The 26158-nt window shown below is 42.1% G+C and overlaps 1 protein-coding gene across 8 annotated transcripts in view; it reads right to left on the bottom strand.

Moving 5' to 3' along the window:
• ARHGAP26 (Rho GTPase activating protein 26) overlaps positions 1 to 26158 on the bottom strand; it is a 445619-nt gene that overhangs the window by 300630 nt on the left and 118831 nt on the right. For all 8 annotated transcript variants that reach the window (XR_007127482.1, XR_007127483.1, XR_007127484.1 and 5 more), the window contains exons 5-8: positions 26034 to 26135; positions 17740 to 17850; positions 3518 to 3622; positions 1878 to 2007 (exon numbers count right to left, since the gene is read on the bottom strand). Coding sequence is in view for 5 of the 8 variants with exons in the window: in XM_047730366.1 (XP_047586322.1) it covers positions 1878 to 2007; positions 3518 to 3622; positions 17740 to 17850; positions 26034 to 26135 (448 nt within the window). In the remaining 3 variants the exon portion in view is untranslated. The remainder of the gene's footprint in view (positions 1 to 1877; positions 2008 to 3517; positions 3623 to 17739; positions 17851 to 26033; positions 26136 to 26158) is intronic.

Here is a 26158-nt window from a genome sequence, read left to right as displayed (position 1 = left end):
AAAAGCTGAAGAATTATTACAGAGTAGATCATGACAAGTAAATGCAGTACGAAATCCTATCTAGACAGAAGGAAAAGAAAATGCTTTATGAGGGCATTACTGGGACAACTGACAAAACTGGAATATGAACTGTCATTTACATTAAGTACTTTATTAATGTTAAATTTGCTAGATACAGTAACTATACTGTGGTTACATAAAAAGAATATTCTTATTTTTGGAAAATACACACTAAAGAAAAGGAGCATGGAGTATGGAATCTGTTCCAAAAGGATTCAGAAAAAATGGCAATGTGTGTATGTCTCTGTGACTGTTATGTGAGTACATACATACCCGGAAAAAGAAAAAACTCTTTAATTATGGGAAAATTGTAAAAATTCATGCATCTAGATAAAGGGCATATGGCTGTTCATTATACTCTTCTTGCAAGTTTTTATTCAGGGTTCAAATTATTTCTAAGCAATAAGTTACCAAAATTTTCAAATAAAAAGAGCTATATCCCATTGATATGCTCTAGACCCACATGTTTGAGAGTTAAAATCTTGTTCTAATGGAAATCAAGACATTCATGTTTTAAAAGGCACGTGAAGTGTTTGGATAAAATTGGATTATTAATGTGAGTGCAGATTTTATATATGTAAGTGAATAATATTAACAAATTAAGCATCATAAGTGGACTCTGAACTATACTCAAGTTAACCTTAAACTTTTGGGGCTGGATCTTCTCATTAGGCAAAAAAGTTAACATCTTACATTGAGGCTTACAGAAAACCCAATACTACAGTACCTTCCACTTCTTACAAACCTCAACAAGCTCATCCCTGTAAGAATAAAGGGCATAAAACCCCTCAAGATAGCCAATGCGTCCAACCTCAAACCCCACTACTGCCCCCATTGTCACGAGGCAACAGTTTTAGGGCCAAGCAAACTTTTGAGCAATCACTAGCTAGAATAATCACTGAAATCAAGTGTTTTGTTCCATTAGTAAGCTTCTAGGAATGAAAACATTTGCCTTGCCCTGAATCAACAAAAAGACAGTAAAGAGTACAAAACCCACAAAAATCTGGGAGGAGTAACACGTCCAACTAAAAAAGGAGGAATGGAAGATTAGAAGAACTGTCCATTAAAGAAAAAAAAAATTGACTTTCTTCTATCACTAGCACTCTATGAGCTAAGTCTGGAAGTGCTACCCTCATAGCACGGCCCCATCAAAAAGCCTTTCCCCAGGCCTTGCACAGTAGTCTGTGAGTCATCACAGAGAAGTCTGGGTGAGCAGCACCTGGTGTTTCTTTCCTTGACATCTCATGGGCAGGACAATGGGTTTCTCTTCCTACCGCTCAGAGTGAGTTTGTGTTTCTACTCATAAAATTTAAGTGTTGAAATGACAGCAACTGAATAAAGTGGGGAGAGGGCCTAAGTCATGACTGTTTGGTCCCGGCTGAAACAAGTCTTGAATGGAACAAATTCACTCCATAGTAAGTCCACCCAAGGATATGACTGCTAACAGACGATAAGGTCAAGCATGCAAGGCCCTTCCAGAGCCTCTATGCTAAGAGTGTGATAGATAAAGCCATGCTAAGGGTGCAGACATGTCAAGTGTGACACTACAGAGAAAAAAACACCACCATAGAGCCTCAGTGAATTCCAGGTTCCCGAGGGAATTTCCAGTTACAAAGAAAATAGAACCCATCATGAGGAGGTAGACAAGACCTCTGGATACCTTTCCCTTAAAAAATTCAACTATCGACTACTCTCATTCACCCAAATCTATATTTATAGAAGCTGTGCTCTAGGTTGGGCACTACTAACTACACCCTCTATCTCCTGAGTAAAAGGCATGTGTGTGCCCCAAACTATTGTTTGCCACCAACACTCACGTTTCTCCTGAACGTACAGGTACCCTTCCATGGTGTAGGGACTGATGGTCTTGTGCTCAAGGGGGTTCTCCTTCATCTTTTTCATCAGTGATTCCACTTCTGACCTGGTGCCTTCAAAGCGATTTCTTGTCTAGGATGAAAGGCATTTTATTTAAATCAAAGAAAGGAAACCTTATTCCCATCTCTAACAATTCACAACATCAACCTATGGAAACCTAAAACCAGGTAAGGAACATTCAACCACCTAGGAATTGGGCAAATATTCACTTTCAAGACGTACTTTTTGACCTTAAAGTCCTATACCAGAATGACTCTCAAACTGTCAAGACCATCAAAGTCACCTGGAGAATGTGGAGAAAATACAAATGTCCAGGCCTCACCCCCGTAAAGATTAATTTATTACCTCTGGACCTAGAAATGTGTATTTTAAAGACCGTGATTCAGATATAGTTCATAGAATGGTCCCCAAGGCCCTGCTTCACTATGTGGCTGGCTTTCAAAACAGAGGGACTTATTTCTCCAACTGCAGGAATGCCACTTGATGATGGTTCATAGGTGGTTCCTTCCTCAAAAAGGAAGCTTCCTCACTCAAGGTAACTCCTTTCCCCCAGTGCAACCTGCACACCATGACTAATCAAGGCTAGGGGCAAAAGGGGAAGGAGCCCAAAGTCTGGTACGCTTGCTTCTACTGAGGCCACTGTGAAGGTCCGTATCAGCTCCAGGACACCCCAGGGCATTGACTGAAGCCTCACAGCTAAAATTCTCCTGCAGGGGTCTGCTGCCCTCTCTCACACAGGTGATTTTGCTGACGTTACTCCCCTGTAAACCTGCTACATGTAAACCTCCACTTCCGAGTCTACCTTCTGAGGAAGCTGGCCTAAGGGGAAGCCATGCTTTGTGAAACCTTGTCCTCGGCAACTTCCTGTTTTCCGAAACAACACAGAGAACCATGGCAGGGCAAGCTTCAGGCTTCTAAACCCATGCAATACAACTCACAAGGAAACTCTTGGGTTTCTTTTCTACACAGCATCATCTAGAGACAAAGACAACATGCAGACTAATATAGCCAGCCACACAGTGAAGCAGGGGCTTGAAATCAGTAACTGCTAACCAAAGGACCCTTAGTACAATTCTGAGTACCAAAAGGTCCCGCTGGTTAAAATTTGGGGAAGGAGACGGAGTAAAAGGCTCTGACTTGGATTTCCTGTGAGCAGTATTGAAAGTTGAACAAGATCATATCCTTTGAGTGGAGGCCAGCATGTATGCCCCACCCCCAACCCCTGAACACCCTCCAAGGTCTCTTGTGGCAAGAGGCTAGATGCACAGAAGGGAGGCCGGACCTTGCACTACCAAAGGAAATCCTGACTCTGGTGCTACAGATTTAAAACAAAAATATCAGCAGGACTTCCGAGAACATAAATAGTGCTTAGAAATAATGGAAAAGAGGATGATGCTCTAACCTGGGGCCACCAAGCACCCTACAAATACCTGCCCCCAGCTGCCCTTTGAACCCAAGCGAGACCCATCGTCCTCATCTGTGTTCCAATCCAAATAAGTGATCTCTATGCAATCAGACCCATACTTTGTGTTCTTTCCTTTCCTCAACCAGGGAAAGGAAGCTATTCCCTTTGCCCACTCACGTTCTGTATGCTAATGGTCAATTCAGTCTTGAAGTCGCTGAAATCCTTGGCCAGCTCATAACCATGGTGATAGAAAGTGAAGAGTCCTTGCAAGAATGCCAGGAGCTGTAATGAAAGAAGAAGGGCAGAGTCCACATTAGCATGCTGAACAGGTATTATGCAGCTTTAACCTGAGTTCCGAACCTTGATCTGAAAAGCTAGAATACGATAATAAAAATGGCTATCATCTACGGAGTTTCCTTGTATGCCAGGAACTGTAACATATGTCTGCTCTCACTAAATGCTCCTAACAGCCTAGGCGTGTAAGTACTACTGTTGTCGCCCTTTCCATATTGAGAAAGCAAATTCAGAGAGGTTAAGTAACTTGCTCCAAAAGACAAAGTAAGCAGCAACCAGGATTTGAAACCAGGTCTCCTCGCCATCAGCATCCAAGCTCTTAATCGGAGCCTCGGTACCTTCAAAGAAAATCATTTCTTCAGAAATTGAAGACCAGTCTCCTTCAAGTCCAACTCAGTCTCCATCAAATACATCTGTAGTATTAGGTTACCACACAGAAAAGTGTAGTTATATTGACAGCCAACAGAGAGAAGAGAAGAGGAAGATGGTATGTCCTGAGTTCGCAGTATATAACAGGCAAAGCTAAATCAAAGAAAATCACCCGGCTCAGACTTCAGCTCAAACGTGCTTCTGGGCTGTCCCTATACTATCCACAATAAACACTAGGGATGCTATTATTAGAATATTCCCATGTCCCCACATCTTCAGTTATGACGGTTTCCCTAAATTATCATCCCCTTGAGCTAAAAGGTACTAAATCCATTCACTTTGTAGTCTTGTATTCAGTGAAAAGTGAAAACATCTTTTCAGCCTGATCCTCACAACACACCTTCACCCTCTGAAAACTATGAATGTTCCCTCCCTGTGCCCTGCCAGTCTTCACTTCTCCAGGCTCAACCAATGTTCTTACCTTACTTCCTCCCAGAATCTACACACAAAGCTACTGTTGTTAGGTTTTCCTGGCCCCTTCCCAAGTTCTAGGCCTCCTGCCTCAGTTTCAAATCTCAACCTGGAGAAAGGATTGTAATAAAAGCCTCAACAAGGTTTTAGACAAACCAGAACTTTACCTTGTCACAAGTTCTGTTGTACTGCATTTGGGGACTCGATCCCTGTTCTAACTCAAACTTTTCAACTCACATTCTCTGAGTAGTCTACTCGGACGTCCCTGATCTGCCTCTAACATATGTTACATCAAGATGCAGCTGCCTTGCTTTATATCGGTATTTAATTTTCCAGTTCCTAAAATGAACATACTAGTAATTAAACATATTCTCACTTTATTTTTCACCTAACTCTCCTCTTCTGAGAGGCAGTCCTAACAATGATGGCAAGGGAAACTCAGCCCACCCCTGTTCATCTCCCACCTGGCTTGTGGCAGGAGTGGGAAGCACTAAAGTAGGTGCTACTCTACGTGAGTTAAGAGCAAAGAATGGTTTTTGGATTGAGCCACATGCCTAGCCCAGTTGATCAAAGAGCTCTGTACTGTGAAGTAAGGCAAAACCCTGCTTTTAAATAATATGATAACCTACTGCTACTGTCTCCAGGGCAACTATCCCTTTAGATCCTTATGGGAGGTCAGAAAGCAGGCCTTACTGAGTCAAAGATATCTGGCTCAAAAAATATCTTGTGACACCATATACAGATCACTTATATAAATCAATGAATGAGTGGTAAACCACATAGAATCACCAAAGACTAATAATAAATTCTTTTCTTGAAAGATGTTGGAAGCTATTGAACTTCCACTATATGAAATACTTTTTTTGAAAGGAAAGCTTCAGCTTTCCTTTCCTAGATGGCTCCAGTAATAGAGAAGAAGACACACTTATGCCAAACCTAGTGTCAGCGTTCACAGTGAAAACTATTGTTTCTTATCTTTTCCTTCCCTCCACCCCTCACTCTCCATTTTCGAAAGCTGTGCCCATCACTTTTCCAAGGCACTGAATCATCCACTCCTACAGAATAATACAGAAGATAAGCAGCTAATTCTAAAGTCATTTCTCCTGTTAACTCTGATTTATCTTCCACTTAAAGTCAACAGGGCCTCTCTTGCCCAAGGTAATTAAATATCTTCCAATAGCTCCCTAGGACACCACCTGGGCGTGCACACAAGTACTCCAAGGCAGAGAGTTCCTAGTATTTATTTTGGTTTTCACTTCCCTTGCTATCATGCTTGATTGTCTGCTTCTCTATGGGAAATGATTCCATAGATATTGTTATCTTTGGCCCACTTCCCTTCTCCCCTGGCAGCATCTCTCTTCCCCTGGTCCACCTCCTGACATCCCCTTCCCACACATTGCATGAATCCATTACCCAGTGGGAAATGAAAGTCCACTCCGCAGAGGGCTGGGCGAGGCCCACAGAAAGACCCCAGAGATGGGATCGTCTATCTGCCTCAAAGAAATGCTTGTACTCAAACACAAAGAGGATAAGCTTATTGTAGCCTCACCTTGGTTGGCAGATAAGTCAGCACAGCCATATAGACTCCTCCCTGAATAGTCAGAGACACAGAATCATAGCACAACAAAGGAAATACCAAAGAAAGACCTGCCCCACCTCCTTTTGCCTTCAAGGACCCCCTTCCTTATTCTCTTCAGAAAATAACTAAAAAATATCTATTCTTATTTCCTAGCAGACAACATAGCTAAATATATATATAAATATATATATATATATATACTTTTTTTTTTTTAAGTGAGCAAAAATGTAAGTGCTCCATTTGGTGACAATTGTACCATTCTGGACTATCTGATAAATTTAGGTTGTTTCCATTCATAGAATAAAGCTACTGTTATAGACTGAATAGTGTTCCCCCAACGCTGACAAAAAAAAATTATGTTAAAGTCCTAACCCCAGTAACAGAATGTGACTTTATTTGAAAATAGAGACTTTATGGAGATACTCAAGTTAAAAATCAGGCCCACAGGTCCTGATCTAAAATGATCAGTGGCCTCATAAAAAGGGGATATTTGGACAGAGAAGCAGAGAGATGACACCCACATGAGGACTGGGAGAGCAGTGATGTACCTATTAAGCAAGGAATGCCAAATACTGACAGCAAACCACCAGAAGCTACAAGGAAGAAACGACAACCTCCCTACAGCTTTCGGAGGGAGCATGGCCCTGCTGACACCTTGATCTTGGACTTCTAGCCTCTAGAACTATGAGAGGCAGTAAGTTTTTGTTCTGAGAACCCAGTTGGTGGTACTTGGTTATGGTAGCCTTCCGAATATAACCACCAACAATGACTCATTTGCATGACAAAGAGAAGGGCAGATAGTAGAGTGATGAAAAGCTGCAAGGGGCGAGCCATGTAATAATGTCCTGTAACTCCTCTTTTCCAGGAGGACACTAATGCGACCTACTACTGCACTGGGTGGTCGTGAAGACAGAGATCACCTACGCAATAGCCTTAGCACAGAAGTACCAACAGCTGTTCAGGAGATGGATATACTTAGATGGATATGTTATAAGATACACTGTCGTGGCAGTGTCGAGCCCGGCCTGAGAAAGGGGGGAATCCAAGATAGGATGCAACAAATCAAAGGAAAAAATGAAGACCTACGATGGGGTAGAAGTAGTGAGAAAGGACAGGAAGGCAAAGCACCAAAAAATATTCTCAAGGTACAACTCAGAGAATGCAATGTCTGATGAATGTGGGGAATGAGTTCTCTGTAGCACTCCATAACCTTCAATTATGAAAACTCAGGGAACAGATGGAACGTGGCTTCACCTTCAAGAAATCAGGACGTCATTATCTACAATCCAAAATCTCCAGAACATTTAGTACCTCAACAAGAAAATAAAGGCTTCCAGAGCACACACACAAAAATATGGTTTAGGTCCCAGAAGTCTGAATTTTCTTCCCTGGAACACTAAAATTTTGTTTCTTTTTTCTGAAGGTCAGTAATATCCTGGTACTTGAAGTTACTTTCTAAGAAACAAATGAACATAGTCAGTAAGCATGGAGGTTCCTTGAATGGCTGGAAGATTCCCTTGACTACAACCACCTCAAAATATGAATACCCACACCAAGTGCCCCAGCAATTCATTTCAATAAATTTTTTGCTGGTTTTCTTTCCACATGTAAGCAATCAAATACTGTTTCAGAGAGACTAAGAGCCAGATCATTCCACTTCTGCCAGGTACCAGACGTCACCTTAAAGAACAAATGTGCTTCCATTTCCTCATCTGAAAACAGACATGGAACAGCAATCATTTACCCTCAGAGACAGTGTAAGGACTGGATGACATTATGAAGGTGAAGGGATCATTAGCATATAACACAGTTACACCTCATCAACTGTTATTTCAGGGTCTTCTGCATCATCTCAGCCAGGGGCTCAAACTTAAAAGTGCCACAGAATCACCTTAGAGGGCTTACTGAAAGAGAGATGACTGGGCCCCACTCCCTAATTTTTGGGTCTGGGTTAGAACCTGAGAGTCTGCATTCCTCATACTTTGACAACCACAGATCTAATCAGTAGTGTTCTGGATCAATCCTCCCGCTATCCACAGCTCCTGAAGCAATGACTGGCCCATGAGGTGGTGGGTTAAGCCATGTTTGCTTCTATTAAAAGTGAAGATTGAACATGTGAGTTCTACATGCAGCCTTCTCAACCAACTCATTTAACTGTGGGCAAGATCCTATCACTTTCCTTTCATTCCAACCAGAAATTTTTTTCATTAGCTTTCCAGGTGCCTCACTGCATGGCCTGGGACACAACCACAAATCATAACAGTTTTCCACTCTTGAAACCCCTCTGCCACTTCTCCACATGATCCCTCCTGACCCAACTGGCACTGAGCAGCTTGCTCCCTTGGCTACCTCTCTACTGCATTCATCATACTTCCCTAATGAGGCTTTGAACTCCTCAGAAACAGCAGTGGTATCTTCAGCAATTTTTCTGGCAGTGAGTAAATGCTTTCAGATTTACCAAGAATTTTTATATTATAACAGGTAGGCCCTGTTAATATTGCCACTTGACTCATTTGCTCATCTGAGCAGACCCTGGTTGACTGAGTGCTAGTTAGCAACTATATACTAACTGGGTGCTAAGTAGGTTGATTCCCTCTATTCTAAGCATCATACATGCATAAACTAAGTTATTCTTCCTAACATCTTTATATTCTTTTTCCTTTTTTTTTTATTTATTTTTTTTTACCATTAACATGTAATATATTGTTTGTTTCAGGGGTATAGATGTGTGAATCATCAGTCTTACACAATTCACAGTGCTCATTTACCACATACCCTCCCCAATGTCCTTCACCCAGCCACCCTATTCCTACCTCCCCCTCCCCTCCAGCAGCCCTCAGTTTGTTTCCTGAAATTAAGAGTCTCTTATGATTTGTCTTCCCCTCACCTTGTTTCATTTTTCCCTCCCCTCCTCCCATGATCCCCCTGCCCTGCCTCTTAAATTCCTCATATCAAAGAGATCATATGATAACTGTCTTTCTCTGATTGACTTATTTTGCTTAGCATAATACCCTCTAGTTCCATCCATTGTTGCAAATGGCAAGATTGGGGGGGTGGGGTTGATGGCTGCATAGTATTCCATTGTATATATATACCATATCTTCTTTATCCATTCATCTGTTGATGGACATCTAGGCTCTTTCCATAGTTTGGCTATTGTGGACACTGCTGCTATAAACATTTGGGTGCACTAACATCTTTATATAGTAGGTGATATTATTATACTCATGTTGTAGATAAGGAAACTAAGGCTCAGAAAAATAGGTAACTTCCCCCAAGAACACACAGCTAGGAAATGGCTGAGCTGAGATTTAAATCTAGGCCATCTGGCTCTGGAGCCCTTACCAATGATAATACTGCCTTTCAAAAACTCAAGACACTGATATACTAAAAGTGAGTGCCAAGAAGTAGAAGGATTATTCCTTGCAGGTTTCTTTTAAAAAAAAGAAGGGGGAAGAGGAGGGGGAGGAGGGGGATGAGGGGGCAGGGGAAGAGGAGGGGGGAGAGGGAAGAGGGAGAGAGGGAGGATGAGGAGGGGGAAGAGAAGAAGAATGAGAAGGAGAAGGAGGAGGAAAAAAGAAAAGGAAGAGGAGAAAGAGAAGGAGGATGAGGAAAGGAAAGCCCATCTAGATCAGCAGTCATCCAGCTGAGTCCAGACCAGATTGGCTGAAACACCCAGATTTAGAAGAAATAAATGTCTACTGCTATATGAGGTTTTGTGGTTGTCACCCAGCAAAAGTTAACAGATATAGTACCTGACTCACTAGGAACACCTACTGGGAGGTCAAAGTGGACAGCAACAACAACAAAAAAATCACCTCAAAGAAGACGGGAGAATTAAAATCCAAGTCCTCAAAAGCAGCAATTGCAGAATAATATCAATGTGCACAAAAGATTATTACAATCACACTATTGTTTTCCTCTACAAATTCTGGTAAAATCAATTAAACACGCCCAAGCCTCAATCTACAACAGCTTTTGAATGCCTGCCCACACCAGAGGAAACAGTCTTCAGTAAAGCTCTCATTGAAACGCTGGCTTTAACAGCTCTGTGTCCTAAGCAGGGAAATCAATAAGCTCGCTTTTTCTGACAGATGGCTTCTGCAGAAACATGAGGATTTTGACCTGAGCTGTGACAGAGACCACTGCTAGATAGGAAGTTGGCTCTAAAGTTTCTAATTTTCAGATAAGAAGAATGAAGTAATTCAAGACCTCAAGGAATTTGCCAGAAGAAGTGACAGAGAGTAGAATCCCAAGATCACAGTTTCAGTATAGTAAAAAAATCAAAGCATCAGATCCCAAAACCACTGGATTCTGATAAAACTATTAGTGAGTCTACATGCCTAAAAAGCATCCCAGAAGTCTATAAGTTAGAAATAGAGCACAGAACACTCTTTACTAAAAAGAGTGGCTATTTTCTTTCAGTTTCTTACAATTTTATTCTGTTGCCTAAGAAAATCACTTTCTTAAATCTAGGTAGGTAAGAATCTTGTTTCTATAGAGACCCCAAGCTGGGGTCTCAATCACAGCCAGCATTTTTAAGAAAGAATCCCAGGGGGGAGGAGTCAAGATGGTGGAGAAGTAGCAGGCTGAGACTACTTCAGGTAGCCGGAGATCAGCTAGATAGCTTATCTAAAGATTGCAAACACCTACAAATCCAATGGAAGATCGAAGAGAAGAAGAACAACAACTCTAGAAACAGAAAATCAACCACTTTCTGAAAGGTAGGACTGGTGGAGAAGTGAATCCAAAGCAACGGGAAGATAGACCGCGGCGGGAGGGGCCGGCTCCCGGCAAGCGGCGGAGCAACGGAGCACAAAATCGGGGCTTTTAAAAGTCTGTTCCGCTGAGGGACATCGCTCCAGAGGCTTAACCGGGGTGAAGCCCACGTGGGGTCAGTGCGGCCTCAGGTCCCGGAGGGTCACAGAAGGATCGGGGGTGTCTGAGTGTCGCAGAGCTTACAGGTATTAGAACGGGGAAGCCGGCTACAGAGACAGAGCTGAGGAGTGAGCTCTAAGCTCGCGGTTACCTTGAACCGGTCGCAGGCTCGGTCAGCTCAGAGTGCGGCCGGAGGCCAGGGTGACGGGAGTCATTGGGCGCTGTTCTCTTGAGGGCGCACTGAGGAGTGGGGCCCCGGGCTCTCGGCTCCTCCGGGCCGAAGACCGGAGACCGGGAGGCCGCCATCTTCATTCCCGCCCTCTGGAACTCTACAGAAAGCGCTCAGGGAACAAAAGCTCCCGAAAGCAAACCGGAGCGGATTACTCAGACCGGCCCGGGGGTAAGGGCGGTGCAACTCCACCTGGGGCAAAGACACTTGAGAATCACTACAACAGGCCCCTCCCCCAGAAGATCAACAAGAAACCCAGCCAGGACCAAGTTCACCTACCAAGGAGTGCAGTTTCAATACCAATGAGAGCAGCGGAATTCCAGAGGAGGAGAAAGCAAAGCACGGAACTCATGGCTTTCTCCCCATGATTCTTTAGCCTTGCAGTTAATCTATTTTTTTTTTTCTTTTTCAATTTTTTTTTCTCTTCTTTTGCTAAATTTTTTTAACTTTTACCATTTTTTAACGTTTTTTAAATAGTTTATCTAATATATATTTTTTTTTCCTTTTTCTATTTTTTCTTTATCGGTTTTCTTTTTTTGTTTCTTTTTTTTTTTTTTTTCCTTTCGGAACCACTTTTTATCCCCTTTCTCCCCCCTCACGGTTTGGGATCTCTTCTGATTTGGCTAAAGCATATTTCCCTGGGGTTGTTGCCACACTTTTAGTATTTTACTTGCTCCTTCATTTACTCTTATCTGGACAAAATGACAAGGCAGAAAAATTCACCACAAAAAAAAGAACAAGAGGCAGTACCAAAGGCTAGGGACCTAATCAATACAGACATTGGTAATATGTCAGATATAGAGTTCAGAATGATGATTCTCAAGGTTCTAGCCGGGCTCGAAAAAGGCATGGAAGATATTAAAGCAACCCTCTCGGGAGAGATAAAAGCCCTTTCTGGAGAAATAAAAGAACTAAAATCTAACCAAGTTGAAATCAAAAAAGCTATTAATGAGGTGCAATCAAAAATGGAGGCTCTCACTGCTAGGATAAATGAGGCAGAAGAAAGAATTAGCGATATAGAAGACCAAATGACAGAGAATAAAGAAGCTGAGCAAAAGAGGGACAAACAGCTACTGGACCACGAGGGGAGAATTCGAGAGATAAGTGACACCATAAGACGAAACAACATTAGAATAATTGGGATTCCAGAAGAAGAGGAAACAGAGAGGGGAGCAGAAGGTATATTGGAGAGAATTATTGGAGAGAATTTCCCCAATATGGCAAAGGGAACAAGCATCAAAATCCAGGAGGTTCAGAGAACCCCCCTCAAAATCAATAAGAATAGGTCCACACCCCGTCACCTAATAGTAAAATTGACAAGCCTTAGTGACAAAGAAAAGATCCTGAAAGCAACCTGGGAAAAGAAGTCTGTAATGTACAATGGTAAAAATATTAGATTGGCAGCAGACTTATCCACAGAGACCTGGCAGGCCAGAAAGAGCTGGCATGATATATTCAGAGTACTAAACGAGAAAAACATGCAGCCAAGAACACTATATCCAGCTAGGCTATCATTGAAAATAGGAGGAGAGATTAAAAGCTTCCAGGACAAACAAAAACTGAAAGAATTTGCAAATACCAAACCAGCTCTACAGGAAATATTAAAAGGGGTCCTCTAAGCAAAGAGAGACCCTAAAAGTAGTAGATCAGAAAGAAACAGAGACAATATACAATAACAGTCACCTTACAGGCAATACAATGGCACTAAATTCATATCTCTCAATAGTTACCCTGAATGTTAATGGACTAAATGCCCCAATCAAAAGACACAGCGTATCAGAATGGATAAAAAAACAAAACCCATCTATATGTTGCCTACAAGAAACTCATCTTAAACCCGAAGACACCTCCAGGTTTAAAGTGAGGGGGTGTAAAGAATTTATCATGCTAATGGACATCAGAAGAAAGCAGGAGTGGCAATCCTTATATCAGATCAATTAGATTTTAAGCCAAAGGCTATAATAAAAGATGAGGAAGGACACTATATCATACTCAAAGGAACTGTCTAACAAGAAGATCTAACAATTTTAAATATCTATGCCCCTAACGTGGGAGCAGCCAACTATATAAACCAATTAATAACAAAATCAAAGAAACACATCAACAATAATACAATAATAGTAGGGGACTTTAACACTCCCCTCACTGAAATGGACAGATCATCCAAGCAAAAGATCAACAAGGAAATAAAGGCCTTAAATGACACACTGGACCACATGGACATCACAGATATATTCAGAACTTTTCATCCCAAAGCAACAGAATACACATTCTTCTCTAGTGCACATGGAACATTCTCCAGAATAGATCACATTCTCGGTCCTAAATCAGGTCTCAACCAGTATCAAAAGATTGGGATCATTCCCTGCATATTTTCAGACCACAATGCTCTGAAGCTAGAACTCAATCACAAGAGGAAATTTGGAAAGAACCCAAATACATGGAGACTAAACAGCATCCTTCTAAAGAATGAATGGGTCAACCAGGAAATTAAAGAAGAATTGAAAAAATTCATGGAAACAAATGATAATGAAAACACAGCGGTTCAGAATCTGTGGGACACAACAAAGGCAGTCCTGAGAGGAAAATATATAGTGGTACAAGCCTTTCTCAAGAAACAAGAAAGGTGTCAGGTACACAACCTAACCCTACACCTAAAGGAGCTGGAGAAAGAACAAGAAAGAAACCCTAAACCCAGCAGGAGAAGAGAAATCATAAAGATCAGAGCAGAAATCAATGAAATAGAAACCAAAAGAACAATAGAACAAATCAACAAAACTAGGAGCTGGTTCTTTGAAAGAATTAATAAGATTGATAAACCCCTGGCCAGACTTATCAAAAAGAAAAGAGAAAGGACCCAAATAAATAAAATCATGAATGAAAGAGGAGAGATCGCAACGAACACCAAAGAAATACAGACAATTATAAGAACATACTATGAGCAACTCTACACCAACAAATTTGACAATCTGGAAGTAATGGATGCATTCCTAGAGACATATAAACTACCACAACTGAACCAGGAAGAAATAGAAAGCCTGAACAGACCCATAACCAGTAAGGAGATTGAAACAGTCATCAAAAATCTCCAAACAAACAAAAGCCCGGGGCCAGACGGCTTCCCGGGGGAATTCTACCAAACATTTAAAGAAGAACTAATTCCTATTCTCCTGAAACTGTTCCAAAAAATAGAAATGGAAGGAAAACTTCCAAACTCATTTTATGAGGCCAGCATCACCTTGATCCTAAAACCAGACAAGGATCCCATCAAAAAAGAGAACTACAGACCAATATCCTTGATGAACACAGATGCAAAAATTCTCACCAAAATGCTAGCCAATAGGATTCAACAGTACATTAAAAGGATTATTCACCATGACCAAGTGGGATTTATTCCAGGGCTGCAAGGTTGGTTCAACATCCGCAAATCAATCAATGTGATACAACACATTAATAAAAGAAAGAACAAGAACCATATGATACTCTCCATAGATGCTGAAAAAGCATTTGACAAGGTACAGCATCCCTTCCTGATCAAAACTCTTCAAAGTGTAGGGATAGAGGGCACATACCTCAATATTATCAAAACCATCTATGAAAAACCCACCGCAAATACCATTCTCAATGGAGAAAAACTGAAAGCTTTTCTGCTAAGGTCAGGAACACGGCAGGGATGTCCGTTATCACCACTGCTATTCAACATAGTACTAGAAGTCCTAGCCTCAGCAATCAGACAACAAAAGGAAATTAAAGGCATCCAAATCGGCAAAGAAGAAGTCAAACTATCACTCTTTGCAGATGATATGATACTATATGTGGAAAACCCAAAAGACTCCACTCCAAAACTGCTAGAACTTGTACAAGAATTCAGTAAAGTGTCAATGCACAGAAATCAGCTGCATTTCTCTACACCAACAACAAGACAGAAGAAAGAGAAATTAAGGAGTCCATCCCATTTACAATTGCACCCAAAACTATAAGATACCTAGGAATAAACCTAACCAAAGAGACTAAGAATCTATACACAGAAAACTATAAAGTACTCATGAAAGAAATTGAGGAAGACACAAAGAAATGGAAAAATGTTCCATGCTCCTGGATTGGAAGAATAAATATTGTGAAAATGTCTATGCTACCTAAAGCAATCTACATATTCAATGCAATTCCTATCAAAGTACCATCCATTTTTTTTTCAAGGAAATGGAACAAATAATCCTAAAATTTATATGGAACCAGAAAAGACCTCGAATAGCCACAGGAATATTGAAAAAGAAAGCCAAAGTTGGTGGCATCACAATTCTGGACTTCAAGCTCTATTACAAAGCTGTCATCATCAAGACAGCATGGTACTGGCACAAAAACAGACACATAGATCAATGGAACAGAGTAGAGAGCCCAGAAATAGACCCTCAACTCTATGGTCAACTCATCTTCGACAAAGCAGGAAAGAATGTCCACTGGAAAAAAGACAGCCTCTTCAATAAATGGTGCTGGGAAAATTGGACAGCCACATGCACAAAAATGAAATTGGATCATTTCCTTACACCACACACGAAAATAGACTCAAAATGGATGAAGGATCTCAATGTGAGAAAGGAATCCATCAAAATCCTTGAGGAGAACACAGGCAGCAACCTCTTCGACCTCAGCCACAGCAACATGTTCCTTCCTAGGAACATCGCCAAAGGCAAGGGAAGCAAGGGCAAAAATGAACTATTGGGATTTTATCAAGATCAAAAGCTTTTGCACAGCAAAGGAAACAGTTAACAAAACCAAAAGACAACTGACAGAATGGGAGAAGCTATTTGCAAATGACATATCAGATAAAGGGCTAGTGTCCAAAATCTATAAAGAACTTAGCAAACTCAACACCCAAAGAACAAATAATCCAATCAAGAAATGGGCAGAGGACATGAACAGACATTTCTGCAAAGAAGACATCCAGATGGCCAACAGACACATGAAAAAGTGCTCCATATCACTCGGCATCAGGGAAATACAAATCAAAACCACCATGAGATATCACCTCACACCAGTCAGAATGGCTAAAATTAACAAGTCAGGAAATGACAGATGCTGGCGAGGATGCGGAGAAAGGGGAACCCTACACTGTTGGTGGGAAAGCAAGCTGGTGCAACCGCTCTGGAAAACAGCATGGAGGTTCCTCAAAATGTTGAAAATAGAACTACCCTATGACCCAGCAATTGCACTGCTGGGTATTTACCCTAAAGATACAAACGTAGTGATCCGAAGGGGCACGTGCACCTGAATGTTTATAGCAGCAATGTCTACAATAGCCAAACTATGGAAAGAACCTAGATGTCCATCAACAGACAAATGGATAAAGAAGATGTGGTATATATACACAATGGAATACTATGCAGCCATCAAAAGAAATGAAATCTTGCCATTTGCGACGACGTGGATGGAACTAGAGGGTATCGTGCTTAGCGAAATAAGTCAATCGGAGAAAGACAACTATCATATGATCTCCCTGATATGAGGGAGAGGAGATGCAACATGGGGGGTTAAGGGGGTAGGAGAAGAGTAAATGAAACAAGATGGGATTGGGAGGGAGACAAACCATAAGTGACTCTTAATCTCACAAAACAAACTGAGGGTTGATGGGGGGAGAGGGGTTGGGGTTATGGACATTGGGGAGGGTATGTGCTATGGTGAGTGCTGTGAAGTGTGTAAACCTGGCGATTCACAGACCTGTACCCCTGGGGATAAAAATATATTATATGTTTATGAAAAATAAAATTTAAAAAAAAAAAAAAGAGAGAAAGAAAGAAAGAAAGAAAGAAAGAATGAATGAATCCCAGGTCTGCAGGAGTTTTAAATTGAGGCCCACATGCTCTTTTGGTGGTACCTGCATATCCTGGTCATGTGCATTTTGAGGGCCACAGTGGGGCAGGGCAGCACCCCTTAGCCATGACCAGGCTAAGGTGGCCTCAACTAAAGCCAGACTTGTTTCTACATAACACTCTTTTATACCCACTGGGACACAGTGACCAAGTCCCAATCCCATTATGGTTCACTAAGCACAATCTCCTGGCTGCCCAGTTTTAACAAACTACAAGGAGAAATCACTTTATGTAATAGCACATTTTAATGCATGGGAGGAGCTTAGAGGGGCTTTGAATTGAGCAGACAAAAAGAGGAAAGTAGTATATACATTCCTCTTTTTCCTTGGGCAACTACTATATCTGGATTATTTCAGGGAGAAAGAAAGGGGTAGGAGGGTGAAAAGTTAGGTGTAATCACTACTGTCGGGCAAGATTTAAATCGCCCTTGCCCTCTTTCCACCTAGACACCAATTAGCAGAATGGAGGGGGGCTTGTCGAAGCAACTACCCCTGAATGCACCATCACTACCACTCAGGTTGCCCAGGAATGGCCTCTGGCGACAATCCAGGGTCAGCCAGATCAACAGAGCACTGTGACTTAGCAGGAGGCACAGACCCAGGGCTGGTCAACCTCTTCATCAGCAACTCAGAGCATTTTGTAATCTAAGCAGTGAAATGAGGGCTGGGGATCAAAGTGTGGGTACACCACGAAACCCTGAGCATCTACTTACAGGCTCCACGAACTCAAACATCTTCCTCTCTTGGACTTCCTGCACCTTGAAGACATACTCCAGCGATACTTCATAGAAATGCTGCCGGACCAAGTCCACTTGGCTGTCTGCCTACAAACAAGAAAGAATTTCAGAGAAAAAAACTGGTTACTACCCAAGGAGAGTATTCAGCAAGCAGGCCAGAAAAATCTCTGGAGACGATTTTTTAAAACAATGCAAAGAGCACGAAATAGACATAAGAATAATGACAATGCTCACCCGGGCACCTGACTTTGTGTCAGGCACCATGCCCACAGGTGGACATATTTTATGTTACTCGCTCTTCATTAACTATAGTTATTTAATCCTCATTCCATTCCTAAGAAGAAGACATTCTCATTACCTCTAATTTACAGAAAGAAAATGAAACCTGCTGACGTTAGGGAACCTGAAGCAGTGGGTACACGGCAGAATTAGGATTTCTGTACTTGTGGATCCGCCTCCAAGACCCTTCATCACCTTTTTTTAAAGAAGTACTTATTTATTTGAGAAAAAGAAAGAGAGCAAGTGCATGGCAGGGGCGGTGGGGGGGGGGGGGGGGGTGAGGGAGTGAGAGAGAAACTATAAGCAGACTCCACAGTGGGACTCAATAGCACAATCATGAGATCAGGACCTGGGCAGAAACCAAGAGTTGAGTCTTCCCTGACTGAGCCACTCAGATGCCCTGCACCTCAACCATCTTTAACCTAGTAGTCTGTACTGCCTCCCACACCCTGGGGTAGACCAGGGTTCCACGGAAAACAAATCTTGAAGGAGAAAAAAAAACACAACTGCAGGGATATCCACATCCCATCAGGAATGAACCAAATATGCTGTTAGAGAGGGCAGGGGACCTCAGAAAAGGCCATTTCCACGTGAGTTTCCCATTCTTTCTTTGTTGTCAAAGCACAGTCAGTTTACCCCAGCAGAGTCATTACATTACCCCAACCTAGCCTCAGTCCTCCCTCTTTGCAAATGTGGGAGAGGGGACACCTGAAAAGGCCCACACATGAGTATAATTAAACCACTGATGTGGGACATAGGTGCCAGAGGAGAAAATGGGGGGAAGGGGGAGGGAGGGAGGGAGAGAGAGAGAGAGAGAGAGAGAGAGAGAGTGTGTGTGTGTGTGTGTGTGTGTGTAATAGCAAGATGCTATGCTGTGAAGTACTGCAAGTATCACAATAAAGCTCGTAGACTTTCTGCAGTGTCGCTGTCACCTCAATCTCTCAAAGCAGATAATTACACTGAATGCACATTTTGATGACAAAATATACATATGTGTGTGTGTGTGTGTGTGTGTATTTAACAATTTATTTGCAAGAGAGAGCACAAGTGGGCAAGTGGGGGGTGGGGGAGGTGAAAGGGAGAAGCAGGCTCCCTGCTCAGCAGGGCTCTGACGCAGGGCTCCATCCCAGGGTCCCAGGATTCTGACCTGAGCTGAAGGCAGATGCTTAACCAACTGAGCCAGCCAGTATTTTTTAATAGAAATGAATCCCCTGCTGGTAGGAAACACAACTCTGTTCTCTTTAGAAACGGAAGGATCAGAAACCATTCTACAACATACTTCACAAAGACACGAAAAGCCCCCAAAGAACCATGTCTTTCTGTGCTCCCCTGTCAAGATCCCTGCAGAAGAAACTTGGGACAGACCTTAGCTGCCATTACACCAAATATGGCACAGCTATCTTTCTGTCTAAAGGACTTGACAAATCATTCATTCATTCAACCATCATGAACAAAAAGAAACTTCCTTTGTGGAGCTCACAGTGTAGTGAAGAAAAGAGATATTAAAAAATCATGTAGGTAGGGAGAGGGTGGTGGGGTTATGGACACTGGGGAGGGTATGTGATATGGTGAGTGCTGTGAAATGTGTAAACCTGGTGATTCACAGACCTGTACCCCTGGGGCTAATAATACATTATATGTTTATTAAAAAATTAAAAAAAATTTTAAAAATCATGTAAATAAACAGAAGATTGCAAACTCTGGGAGAGCACAAATAGCCCATTCCACTCTCCTGTGAGCATCTTCCTCCCAGATCAACGTATTAATATACAGAAGTTAGTCTACTGAGTAAGTGCTGAACAAAAGCAAAACGAAAGGCTAAGCCTGGGGACATTTTCTAAGCCTCCAAGCAGAGCAAGTTGGCATCTGAGGACTGAGAGATCTTTATTTGGAGAGACAGTTTCAGAAGTGCTGCCCTCCACCGCACCCCCTCCCACCCCCAAGGTATGGCAGTTCAGACCTCTGGGCTGACATCCTTCCACCTGGGCTCCTGCCAGCTAAGCCCCATATGTTCCTGCAGCCTTTAATTTCCTCGTAGTGCAAATCCAACACACTTCCACCAGGGATGCATCTACTTCCCCGGACCACCCACACACCTCCAACATTCTCCCTGCTCAGGCTTGCCAACTGACACTGCAACGGAAGAAAGGGTCATTCAGGAAATGTACAAAGTGGCTCCTGCAGTTAAGCAGCAATGGAGGAAACTCCTCTGAGACAAATAGCAGAGCCCTGCATCAGCCAGAGAGCTAATGGCAAACAACTGGCGTGCACTTGCAGTTCTAGCATTCTCTAGCTAGAGAGACCTGCTCAAGTCCCTTAACCTCTCAGGTCTCCTTCCCACACCTGGAGGCTGGAGATAGTATCTGCCCTTTTTCTGGTGGCGAGCTATTTTCAAGAGAAAATGAGCTTAAGGATATGAGCAATTTGAATAGAAAAAGATGCTGTGTACATAGTAGTTGTCACTACCACCAGGCACTGCAGAGAAGATGGGCCTCGATCCCAGCTCCTCCCCTAAGTCAGCCATGAGTCTCTGGGTGATTATACTCCTCTCCTAACTGGTCTCCCTATTCGCTTTCTCCCCACCACCCCAATCCAGTCTGCACCCAGCAACCAGAAGAGCTTTCTTCAAATTTGAGCCAGAGCTTCTCACAACCCCCTCAATGCCTTTATCTGGCTTCTACCATGTCTACAAGACACCCTATGACCTGCCCACCTATCCCTCCTCCCAGCCTCCCTCCAAAGCATTCTCACCATGCTCCAGCCTCCGACAGAGACTCCCTGCCCTGTTAACATTCCAAATGCTTTCCTGCCAATCAATCTTTGCACTTGGGTGTTCCTTCTCCTGATAAACCTCTTTTCCTTGATAAATACCAAATTTTTTTTAAACTTTAAGACACAGTAAGAAACACCTTTTACATTATGACCTGAAAAAAACATGCCTCTATAGGCTTCTTCTGTTCTAGCCTCCTCTACTGCATTTCATGACCCAGTAGTCCAGATTTTTATGACACACACAGATTTTAAAAACAGTTTAAGTAATCTCTACACCCAGAGTGGGCCTCGAACTCACAACCTTGAGATCAGGAATCACACACTCTAGCAACTGAACCAGCCAGACAAACCAACATACACACAATTTAAAGAACACTGCCCTAGCTTTTCTCTTGGTTGTCCTTCTCATCCTTCTGGTTTCCATTCAAATATTAGCCTCTTTAGAGAAGACTTTATTGACCACGTTACTATACATAAGACAAAGACTTCCTGGAGTAAACTACCTCCCAATTTGTTTCCTTATCACTATATAAAATTCTTTTCTATGATCATCTCTTCTACTATTTTGCCTACGGCAATATAATGTCAATGAGAGCAAAGACTTAGTCTCATTTTCCATTTTACTATCCCACCTTCCAGAACAGTGCCAGGCCCTTAATAAGTATTCAAGAGAGATTTGAGGAATGAATGAATTGATCTCTATGTGGCCAATAGTGATCCAGTTCTCAGAAGAAATGCCTAACTTGATGTATTTCCAAAGGAAAGGGAAGAAAAAATCCAAGTGGAATGGTATGTTTCTCCTGCTAATGTCCCTACTCATCTGGGCCACAGAATTCAACATATCTTTTAGACCCCCATCCTGCAATGGACTCATAGGTCAAGAGCCAGCCCACCTGGCTGGCCACTCAAAATCATTTCTCCACTTGTTACCTGAGAAGCAGTGAATCTCCCAGCTTGTTTGAGACGCACCAACCATTCTATGCTTCTTGGAAAAGAGGCACTGTCCTAGACTAAAAGTTCAGGAAGCTAATCATTCATTTCACTCTCCACAATTGGCTCAACACCTGAATAGACTCACAGAAGCGTGTAGTGTACTTTTGTTAAGTTAATCTTTTCTTTGAAGCTTCATAGCTCTTGAAAAATATGCTGATTTTTAAAAAAGAATCATCCACTAGATGGCAGTGTCATTCCACATGACTGAGCTATGATTTTACCCACCAGGATGTGGGGATGGGCTAGATGTTAAAGGTATGCAGTTCTGAGGCCTGCAATCAGGGAAGAATTCTGGATAATCAAAGAAAGGAGATTTCATTAAAAGTGCACTAGGTGTTTAGTCACGTTCTTAAGTTGATTTTTTAATAAATGTGAAGAAATCATCACTAAATAGCTGGAAGACCTTGAACAAATCGACCTCTGCAAGGAACCCAGTTACTTCAAATATATTTCCAGGAGGTTCAACCAGAAGTTTATCAAGGTCCCTCCTTCAGGCCAATTCTATTTTCATGACACATGCATTGAATAACAACGACTTACAGGCAGCCCAGCAATGTCCCACCCTCCCAAGACAGAAAGACAAGCAGAAGGGCACAGTGAGGTATGAGAAAAGAGCTCCAGAATCCAGTGTGCACAATCTCACTAAAGAGCTATGAGCAAGCTATTTAACACCTTCGAGCCTTAATCTCCTCATATATAAAATCAAGGGAATACATCTGTACCTCACAAGAAGGTGGTAAGGATTTGAGAAGGTTCCAAATGAAGTGCCTAACACAGTACCCAGTACAAAAATAAGCATTCAGTAAATATTTCCTGCTATTATTGTTGGTGGTGGTGGAAGTATTATATCATTTTTGTAATAGTATTTTTATCAATTCAATTCAGCTAAGGTACAACTAAAAAGCAATCCTTGAGAACTGACCCAGATGTTTCTGAAAGACCTGCAGCCTTCTCCTTGCCCTACAAAGTACTTAGAAAGCATGACTGGGTCAAAGACAAGCACACAACGAACTGTAACAAAAGAACATAATGAAGAAATGCCCACTAATACATATAACTGGCTAGGTCAGTGCTATGGACTAATGTTTGTGTCCTGACAACACTCATATGCTGAAACCTAACCTCCAGTGTGATAGCACTTAGAGGTGTGGCATTTGGGAGGTAATCAAGTCATGATGATGGAGTCCTCATGAATGGGATGAGTGGCCTTATAGAAGAGACCCCGGAGAGCTCCCTTAGCCCTTCTACCACGTGGGCCACAGCAAGAAGACAGCCATTTATGAACCAGGAGGCAAGCTCTCACTAGACACTAAATCTGCCAGCACCTTAATATTGGCCTTCCTAACCTCCAGAACTGTGAGAGTTAAATTTCTGTCTCTATAAGCTGCCTAGTCTATGGTATTCTATTTTAGTAACCTGAACATATGAAGTCAGTGAGGAAGAGAGTACCATCCACTTTCAGAAAAGGGATGGGGAAAAATAAGCCAGTCTTGGGGTTAGTACTTTTTTATTTGTTTAGCAGCCATAATTTGCCTTCTCATGCATTAAGTACACAGAATAGATAGTTTGTATTTTATAAAAAATGGAACTAAAAGCTCAGAGAGATGAACACTTGTCCTAGGTCACACAGTGACTATATGGCATAGCAGACCCTGAAGTTAGATATCTCTTTGCCACCCAGTTCTGTGGTCCTGACACTGTGCTCTCTCAGGAGAGGGCTTGGTGTGGCCTTAAAAGAGTATGTTAGACTCATCCCAGACCATATCAGCAGGATCCAGGAATAGAGGGAACAGATCGGAGAAGCATCCTCACTCTGGGGGACACCATGCCTACAGACTAACTGTACTACAGGCCTCTCAACACCAGTAGGTGCTGGAACAATCATGTTGTTGCTCAACTCTTAAAGACCCTGACTCCTGTTAACTGCTTAGAAACTACAGAGCTGGCCAGCTCTGGTCATTCTGAGTTGCAGCCAAAAAGACTGTCCTTAAATGTAGTTTCCAAACCTTAAATGCCAAATGATACCCAAAGAAAGATAACTAGAAAGTGAGGGCATCAGGACAGATCCTGAATGGATTTACACACTTAGCATGAACGACCACATATGAGCATCTTCCAGGGCTCATACCCCATGTACAGCTGGGATTCCATTCAGTGAATTTAGTACTTAATATACAATCCACTGAAAATAGGTTTTCTTTAGCCTTCTCAAGTGTATTTGACAAGATTTACCTGAGTAGCTATGCTATCTTCAAGAATCACCTTGCCATGTGTTTGCTGCTTTTTCCCTAGACAGGCACAAGATCTTCAAAGATAAGTTAGTGTTTTCTACTCCCCACAGTTCAAACCAAGTGCTCAGTTGCTTTTGGTTGTTTGGCCAAGAACTGGTCTGCAAAGCCCACCACAAACACTTGTTGCCAGAGTCGCTATTGGGCCCCATTTGTCACTTACACAACTGGTTTAAACTCCCATATCAAAGCAGAGAGTTCTGAGAACCAGATGTCCCTGAGGACCTGGTTGGCAGGGGACTTGACTCCACCATCCCCTGAGGAATCATCATCGTTCAACCTTCAGCCACAGGATCTGCAGAGTAACTTTCACCTGACAGAAATACTACATGGTATTTGCTCAAAAAAAAAAAAAGGAAATTCAAGAATAAGGGCTAGCTTGACAAGTGTCCATCGACTAATGAATGGGTAAAAAAGATGCAGTTTAGAATTACAGAGGAGAATTACTCAGGCACTTCAAAAAAAAAAAAAATTGCCATTTGCTGCAATGTGGTTAGATCTAAAAAGTATAATGCTAAGTGAAATAAGTCAGCCAGAGAAAAACAAATATCATATGATTCCACTTGTGTGGTATTTAAGAAGGAAAAAAAAAATGAGCAAAGGAAAAGGGAGGAAAGGAGAGAAAGAGAGAGAGAAAACAAGAAACAGACTCTTTATTAAAGAGACCACACCGAAGGTTACCAGAGGGGAGGTGGGTGGGGAGATGGGGTAAATGTGTGATGAGGATTAAGGAATGCACTTGTCCTGATGAGCACCGGGTGCGGTATGGAACTGCTGAATCACTGGACTGTACACCCAAAACTAATATTATACTATATGTTAACTAACTGGAATTTTAATAAAAACTGAAATAAGAATGAGAGCTAGCTTGGAAGTCACAGCCTCTCTTTAGCACATACTTGAGAAAGGTCAAGCAAATTGTTAAAAGCAAAATAACATTCATGTTGTCAACTTCGGACTTCCACTAGGAAACTGCTCTATCTCCCAAGAAAAAAACACCCTCACTATGCAAATCTCCATGAACTAAACAAAAATGATCAGAGATCCACAGCTGCAAAGCTAACTTATCTTTCCAAGTGAACATACTCTTCATGTCAATCCAGAAAGGCTCAGGGTAGATAAGATAAATTACCTTTTTTAGAAACAAGGTTAGGAAAGCATAAAGCATAGGAATAACAAATAACCCGCTTAAAGAAAAAAGAAAAGCAAGAAAGACAGACTAATATCAAGTACTGGTTGAAGTAAATTTTTTTTTTGGTTGGTTGAAATAATTTTTAAAAAATAACAACCAGGGCACCTCGAAGGCTCAGTTGGTTAAGGCTCTGCCTTGGGCTCAGGTCATGATCCCTGGTCCTGGGCTAGAGCCCCAGGTCAGGATCCCTGCTCAGCAGGGAGCCTGCTTCTGCTTCTCCCTCTCCTTCTGCCCTGTCCGCGCCCCTCCTGCTCTCTCCCTCTCTCAAATATATAAATAAAATCTTTAAAAAATAATAACAATAGTAGTAACAATAAAGAAGGATGACCAAAGTGTTCCAGATGCTAATGTCTCGAATTACTGATATAAGGTAGGAAGACAAAAAGTAAGACAGGAAGTGCAGAATTAAGGTAAAGGGTAAGAGAAACAGGAAACCAGATTTCAGTTTGAAAGGAAGAAGCACGTTTTAGTGACTAGGGCTGCCCAATAAGGAGGTGCTTGATCTTGACCAGCAGTACCTGCCCCCATCCCACTAGTAGGTTGGACAGCCAGAAAAGGGGTGCTGTGGGCGGGAAGATACAAGGGCAATACAGGCAACAGGCATCTGATGAGGGATCAAGGTCAAGCTCCTGGTTTGTGAGGTCTTTTCAAACCTCAGGATTTTCTGGCAAAGGTGAGCCAGCACGCATCCCCTGTACCACACAGAACTTGAACACCTTATTCAGGATACTACTGAAGTTTCTTACCTCCTGAAGCTGTGATTCTTTCTTCTTGGAAGACAAATTTAAGTGTTTTTCTAAGATGCCACAATACTTTTCTGTCTCCTTGTCATACTTCTTTTTGGCTTCCTGGCAAAAAGAGGAAAAGAGAA

The sequence above is a fragment of the Lutra lutra genome, chromosome 5, assembly GCF_902655055.1.
Source record: "Lutra lutra chromosome 5, mLutLut1.2, whole genome shotgun sequence".
Taxonomy (NCBI): domain Eukaryota; kingdom Metazoa; phylum Chordata; class Mammalia; order Carnivora; family Mustelidae; genus Lutra; species Lutra lutra.
The sequence above is the reverse complement of the archived record's forward strand: the minus strand, read 5'-3'. Positions and strand labels throughout refer to the sequence as shown.